Source organism: Austrofundulus limnaeus, unplaced genomic scaffold, assembly GCF_001266775.1.
Source record: "Austrofundulus limnaeus strain Quisiro unplaced genomic scaffold, Austrofundulus_limnaeus-1.0 Scaffold28, whole genome shotgun sequence".
In the NCBI taxonomy this organism is placed as follows: domain Eukaryota; kingdom Metazoa; phylum Chordata; class Actinopteri; order Cyprinodontiformes; family Rivulidae; genus Austrofundulus; species Austrofundulus limnaeus.
In genome coordinates, this window is record NW_013952430.1 from 584651 (window position 1) to 591723 (window position 7073).

Sequence of the window (7073 nt, forward strand, 5' to 3'; positions counted from 1 at the left end):
TGGGTGTCTAGCGTGCTATATGTTCTGTGAGTTGTCTGAATGATGGGGTGGGTGTAGTATTTCTTCTGGGTTGGGGCTGGGCTGATGGCCGTGGTGGCGGCGGTGGGCTGTGCTGGGTCGACTGGCTGGCCCCTTTGCTGTGGCGGGGGCTTGCTTTTGGTCCCTCCTTGCGCTGTCGGCGGTTGAGTGTGCGCTCTCGGCTGGGTCACTCTTGCTGGGGTTCGGTAGCTTCTTTGGCCTGCCGGTTGGCTGTGGGGCTGGGGGTCGGGTCTTGGGGGTCTGTGCGGCTCTGGGGCGGGGGGGATCTGTTGGTCCCGGTTTCTGGCAGTCCTCCGGGCTCTGTCTGTCCGTGATCTGGCGTCTTCCGGGCCTGGCGGTCTGTCCGGAGGAGGAGGTCTTGGGGGCCTCAGTCCCTGGGTGGGTCTCGGGGAGCGGGGGTCCTACTGGGGTCAGTGGGGGAGCTGGCCCCCTGTGGGAGCATTCTTGCTCCCTCAGTTTTTTCCTCCCCATCCCCCACCACAAACCTCCCTCTTCATTTTTCAACTGCTCTCACGTAGGGTTTTTTGGGGCACAGGTGTGTTACAGCGGCAACAATTTTACATCTCTTTGTCGTGGCCACCTGGGCTCCAATTTTTCTGTACACCTTAGACATTTACTCATCACATTTGTCCTGTGGTTCATAAGAAGTTTTGCTAACATGACCAACATGGTTCCTCCTCCTACAGTCTGACCAGCCTGTAAGCCAGAGTTCCTCCTGTCTCCTCTGTTCTCAGGCCAGTCTGCGGAGGCTGCCAGCGACGTGAGCCTAGCCTACATGAAGTCCAGAGTGGGGGGCCTGGGAGGGGTGGTGACGGTGGACCCTCGGGGGAACTGGGCCGCTTGCTTCTCCAGCAGGCAGATGTCATGGGCGGCGGCCCAAGGAGGCACGCTGCACCACGGTCTGTACGCCGGAGAACACTTCACCCAGAACATCCAGGAGCATCTTCTATCTTAGCAGTTGAAGATGCTAAGATTGAGCTCAAATATAGATAATTAAAGTTCAGAAGTGAAATTAGTTTTTAATGTGAACATTAGGGTAATGTATTAACATAAAATGACTACATTAGTCTGATCCAATTACATCAAAAGCTAATGAAACAGACCTTCAGATTAGTCTGTGCAACAATAATCATAAGTATATGAATCTTTTCTTACTGACTTTTACAGCTCAGTAAGTTTCCTCATCAGGATTACCAGCTGATCTCAGTGAGTTTTCAACGTGTTGGTGAAAACAGTGTTGTTTTTTAACAGTTGGTTTAAGCCATTTATTTTAGAAACACAATCAATGACCACTTGATCACACGTTTACATGATTTTTTTTTCTTTTACTAAATACTTGCTGTTTACTTTTAATGACTGCTGCATCGTTATCAACTTAGAAACAAAGCTATTAAGTGATCAACTGAGTTTGTGATTGTTTTAAATTTAAAATAACTACGTTCACACAGCAGGCAGATACGACTCATATCGTATTTTTTTCCTGACAGTCTGAATATGAGAAATCAGGTTTTTTTTTTCTTATTCGACCCAGGCCATTTCTGTATGTGGTGCTAAATCAGATACATGAGATCAAAGCGACTGCAGCCTGAACGCTCATGTTGTATTTCATCTGACTTTTACATCAGTGAGGTGTAGGTGAGCAGATCAGTCAAGTAAAGATAATGATAACCTCGAATCATACAGGTTAAATCGTGTAGCTCCACACGTCGTCAGCTACAGAACAGAAGTCCAGTAGCTTTGTCTTTTTTTCTTTTAATTTTCCATGTCCTGGATGACTGAGAATCCACAGAAATATAAGATGACAACATTGGTCTCAGACTGTATTCAATTCAATTCAATTCAAAAATACTTTATTGATCCCAGAGGGAAATTAGGTAATTGATACTAAAGTTACTGGATCTATGCTTTTCATCCAGCACGTCGCTTTGTTCCAAAATTAAAATGCTGTCCCGGAACAGCCAGCCAGTGGCAGGTTAAAATATTACTAATATTAATACTGATTATTAATCTGCTCTGGCTGCACAACAACTTCATAATCAACATGCTAACTTTATTTAACCATTGTGAAGAAATTTATAGTTATTACAGATTAGTACTGATGTTAAAAGCACAACACTATATGTTTAGGTTTTCCTTTTCATAATGTTTCATCTATAATGTGTTGATTGATATAGATTAGTTACATGTCCGAAATATCTATAACAACACATATTTATCCGTTATGAGAACAGTAGGGGAGAATTGTGTATGAATGCCCGTGATTCAGCCGTAGGTCAGTAGGGGGCGAACATGGGACTCTGAAGACTCTATAAATGGATCGACTTCCTGGTTGGCCGGCAGTGTGTGTTTCCTGTCAGCGGTGACAATAAATCCTCACTCCAGAATTCTGGTTTTGTATGGTTTTATTCCGTCTAACAATCATATTATTTAACATTGGTGGTTTTCTAGTGACTTCAGTCTTTGAACACGAATATTTCTTACAATTGTTTAATCAGGCAAATCCCACTGAGATCGCAGATCTCTTTTTCAACGGCAGCCTGAGCCTGAAGTCAACCTATTGTACATATTTTTAGGGTTGGGGGAGATCTGGAGTACCTGGAGAAAAACCACTCAAGCACGAGGAAAACATGCAAACCCCGCACAGAAAGAGCCCAGGTGATCAAACCCAGGACCTTGCTGTGAGACATCAGTGCTAACCACTGAGCCATCCTACAACATGTAGCCTCTATAGTTACTTCAGTGAACAGCGGGCTGAATGTAAACTCACATAATACTATGGAGAGTTCACACTGGAGCCTGACGGTCGCATTTAAAATATAAAGTGAACGTCCATACAAATTTTTTTTTAAAAAGGCCTGCAGTGTGAACGCAGCAACAGCTTTAATCCTCTGTGATTCAGGGTTTTGTTTAATGCAGAGGTTCTCAAACTGGGGTCCCAGGACCCCCATGGCTCTGTGAGAGGTATCTTGGAGGTCCTCAGAAAATTTCACTAAATTGCTAATTTGGTTTTTATTTTAAAAAATGCATGGCGAACAATGAACTAATAAAACAAACATAATAAACTTAATAAAAATATATATTGGATATATATATCGGAGAGGTTGAAATGACATTAAATTATCTTTTAAAACAGCATGGGGTTTATGAGGGGGTCCCTGGAATTTTTTCACCCTTGTAAAGGGGTCCCCAGACCCAAATGGCTTGAGAAGCCCAGGTTTAATGAACGTGACTACAGTATATAAAAGATTGCAGAGCAGTTGATATAAATATCTGCCCTGTTTCCTCTCTGTTGTTGCATTTTAACTCTGAAGATGAAGTCTTTATGCAAAAGTATTGATAAGGCACTGATCTGGTGAAAGACTGAGCTGGAAACTGGGAGCAAATGCTCCCAGATCAGTGTTTAGCTTTACCTCCTAACTCTTGAGAAAGAGTATCTCTTGTGTTAATTTGTGGGAGTATTAATCTGTTTTGTCCACTGGGTGGTGCTGTTTTAACATAAATACAGATGTAAATTAGTCATTGTGCTCTAACTCTGACACAGTTGTATTTTTTAAATGTTGATTAATGTGCACTGTCCTTTGAAATAAATAAATATATAGAAAAATATGAAATAAAAGCACTAAACAAAATGAACGTTTCAGACTCTGAGCCGTTTTTTTTTTGTGTTTTCTGATTTTACACATGAAACCAATACTGTGATAAAAACATGTAAACCTTTTCTGCTCAGTGTCTGATCAGGTTTGTTTTACCTTCACATATTTGAAAATAAAACCAGTCTCATGTTCCAGCTTGAATTCTTTCTTTTTTTTTGTTTTTACTTTGTTTGATGGAGATGTTTCAGACATGAGTGCATCTGCCTGTGCTGCTGGGCCAATCTGATCCCCTTTTTACTTCCTGAGTGCTTCAAATAAAAATAAGAAAAAAAAATAAAAAAAACGTCCCATAATTCATAAAATATTTTGCTAACAGACAAGTAGAGCTGAGTTTGGTATGCTTGTTTGTCTTTGTGTCTATGGTGTAATAATAATGATGTGATTGTGATGCTGTAATTCTGAGTGTTTTATGTGCTGCAGAACAGGAACCTGCTGTAAAACAGCAATTATGCTGAGTCAGGCTTGATTTTTAGTAATCTTTTCCTGTTAAATCAATAAATCAAATCAAAATCACTTAAAGTGCCTGTGACATCAAATGTTTGTAATAAATATGAATGCAGTTTTGGAAAGACAACACTAATGAGATGTTACAAAACAAATTTCACGCCGCTGAGATGAACAGTTGTTGAGATATTTGCATGTGAAGTCACAGGAAGTGATAAAAAAAGGGGAATGTCTGAACAGTGTTGCTAAACTAGCTAACAGCAGAGACTGTAGAGAAGAGTTTGATGTTTCTTTAAATTATTTTGAGTCACTATCAAAGAAGAATCAGAGTTTAAATAATAATGTTTTAATAAACAAAGGCCAGAGAGTTCAGTTTCTTAAAGAGTTCCTCTTTGATGTCACTTCCTGTTTCACTTTGGCTGAGCCAAGTCCTAAAGAAAATAGGCCTTTTATGAGACAAAATGTGCAAAACTGTGTGTTTTCTGCCAATTTCCTTACATTAAAAAATGTTTCCTTGACTTTTTGTATTTGAATAATATACATGTCACAGGCACTTTAAGTAAGCAAAGATGTTAGACAACGTGTAACACCCAGACTGTGTTATGAGCTACTCTCAGCTGCTACCCAGTGGTAGAGAAAGTACTCAAACTGTACTTAAGTAAAAGTACAGATAAACAGACAAAAAGTACCACATTAACAATTTTACATGAGTAAAAGTAAGTACCTACTTTTAAAAATCCTTATAGTATTAAAAGTAAAAGTACTTGCTCAATATGTATTCCCTAATGGTCTACAATACTGTATAATGAAGTGAGCCTATTGTTTGTCTATTTTTAATACATCAATGATGTGTCACTAAGTAGGGGAGACCGGGGACAGTAACAACAAGGGACAGTTGCAACATGTCATTTTTCTCCAAACAGAAACAAGCTACAGTCATGACACTCTCACTGTACATGCTCAGTTAGATGACCCACCTTGCGAAGAAAAAGTAAGCAGATTCAAAAACTGCTCCAGGGTTTAATTGAAAAAAAAAAAAAACTGTTTTTGAGGTACCAAAGTATTTTTTTTGTTTGTTTAGCATTATTTTTGTTATACTGTTTTCACTGTTTTTTGTGATCCAGCTCAAACTTAAACAAGTGATATGTTTACTTATAACTAATGTGGTAAACAATGTGGTAAACATGCATCAAGATCAGCTTATATAGCTAACACATGAGGTTTTATCATGGCTGACAGGAAATTTTAAATCCATATAAAAACAGAGCGCATATCGGTAATATTAAGATGTTGAAATTGAGTTTACACTTAAAAAGGTATTGGGTATTTATGACCATTTTATAGTTTAAAACATAAAAGTGTTTAAGATGTATTTTCTACAGTTGTTGTTTTCAACAATGGTTTTAAAATCCCAGTTTGTTTCAATGTAAATGTTGCATAATGCAGGCGTACAGTGACAATAGGCAAAACAAAAGTTAATTGCCTCACAAACTGTTCTATTATTCTTGTCTCTAAAAGCCAACTGTGTTTTATACCAATTAGTCTTTGACATCTGTAGATAAGGTCTACTCATCAAGGCAAATCTATATTCATCATTTGATCAAAAACAATAAATAAATAACACTGTAATATCATTAGAACTTACAGGTTTTATTAATTTAGCAATAATATAAATATAAAAATAATAAACCTTTTATTTACAGTGAAATATATTGCATTAATAATATGTTGTAACCACCCCCAATGTTGCAACTGTCCCCGTCACCGGGGTCAGTTACAACATCTGACTTTTCATTTTCAAATGCAAATTGTGAAGAAAGTACATGCTTTAATCATCTATAAATGGTTTTGACTATTAATAGACAGATTTGTTTATTGTACTAAAATTTGTTTTGTCTAATGCAAACCATCTCTGAGTAACAGAGTCAAATGCAAAAGGTGTTGCAACTGTCCCCGATCTCCCCTACTTTGTTACATCCCACCACTGATGCTACCACACCTGGTTTTAGCACAATATCGGTAAAATAATAAATAAATAAAATACCATGAGGTGTGACCATTTTTGTGTTTGATCATTTTGAGTACCTGTCAGTCATCTTCAATTTTAGTGACTCCGAAAGGTATCAGGTGTAGACGTACACCCAGTGATTACTTTGTGAGCGTTTCATAATGATCCATTCAGTGGTTCATGAGATATTTTGCTAACAGACGCAGGCAAAGGTTGTACGGACCTTGTCTTCTCTTTCAGCAGTGAGTGAGCATGTACTCTGGAGTTGGTTTCAGTGACAGCAGAGGAACATGAGATCAATGGTCCCAGTCTGTAAAGCCTTCAGCCCAGTTTGGTGAAGTGTTTACAGTGTGAACACCTCTCACGCACCCCCCTCATCCCCGTGTGGTTACAGTGTAAACACCGGATCCCTGTGGGTCGCTGCTCCTGTTTGGGCCTGAAACAAACTTTAATGAGGGTCCTGGAAAAAGTCAGGGAGAAAGAAAGAAGTCGGCTGCTGCAGGTTGACCTACAGACACCTTCACTCTTCATCAGGAGGAAGAAGGGGCGTGATTTGGGTTGGTGGGTCGGCCATAATTTAACTTTAAAGGCACAGTGTGTAGGATTTTGTCAATTCTTTTAGCCGAAATTGAGATAATCACTAATGACAACAATAAAAAACATGTCTCATCATTGCAGACAAAGACCTTGTTTTATTATTTTTACCTTATAAAAAGCTGTTTATATCTCCATGGTCGCGGGCCGCCACACAGGCAGCCGCCATCTTGCACCGCCATCTTGTCTKCGAAGGCTCATGAAGGACAAACTGCGGTGGCGGTGTCAAAAACGGCTTTAGTTGTAATACTATAAATGTAATATTTGTTGTCTGTCATTGTAGCTGGGATAATTTTACTTATTAAAGCTCATAATCTTACCACTTGAAACATCAC

The 7073-nt window shown here is 39.3% G+C and overlaps 1 protein-coding gene across 1 annotated transcript in view; it reads left to right on the top strand.

Annotated features, from left to right (window-relative positions):
- Window positions 1–2177, top strand: part of asrgl1 (asparaginase and isoaspartyl peptidase 1) — a 17187-nt gene extending 15010 nt beyond the window's left edge. The window contains exon 7 of the mRNA XM_014005031.1: window positions 774–2177. Coding sequence (XP_013860485.1) covers window positions 774–994 — 221 coding nt within the window. The 3' untranslated portion in view covers window positions 995–2177. The remainder of the gene's footprint in view (window positions 1–773) is intronic.
- Window positions 2178–7073: the final 4896 nt, after the last annotated feature.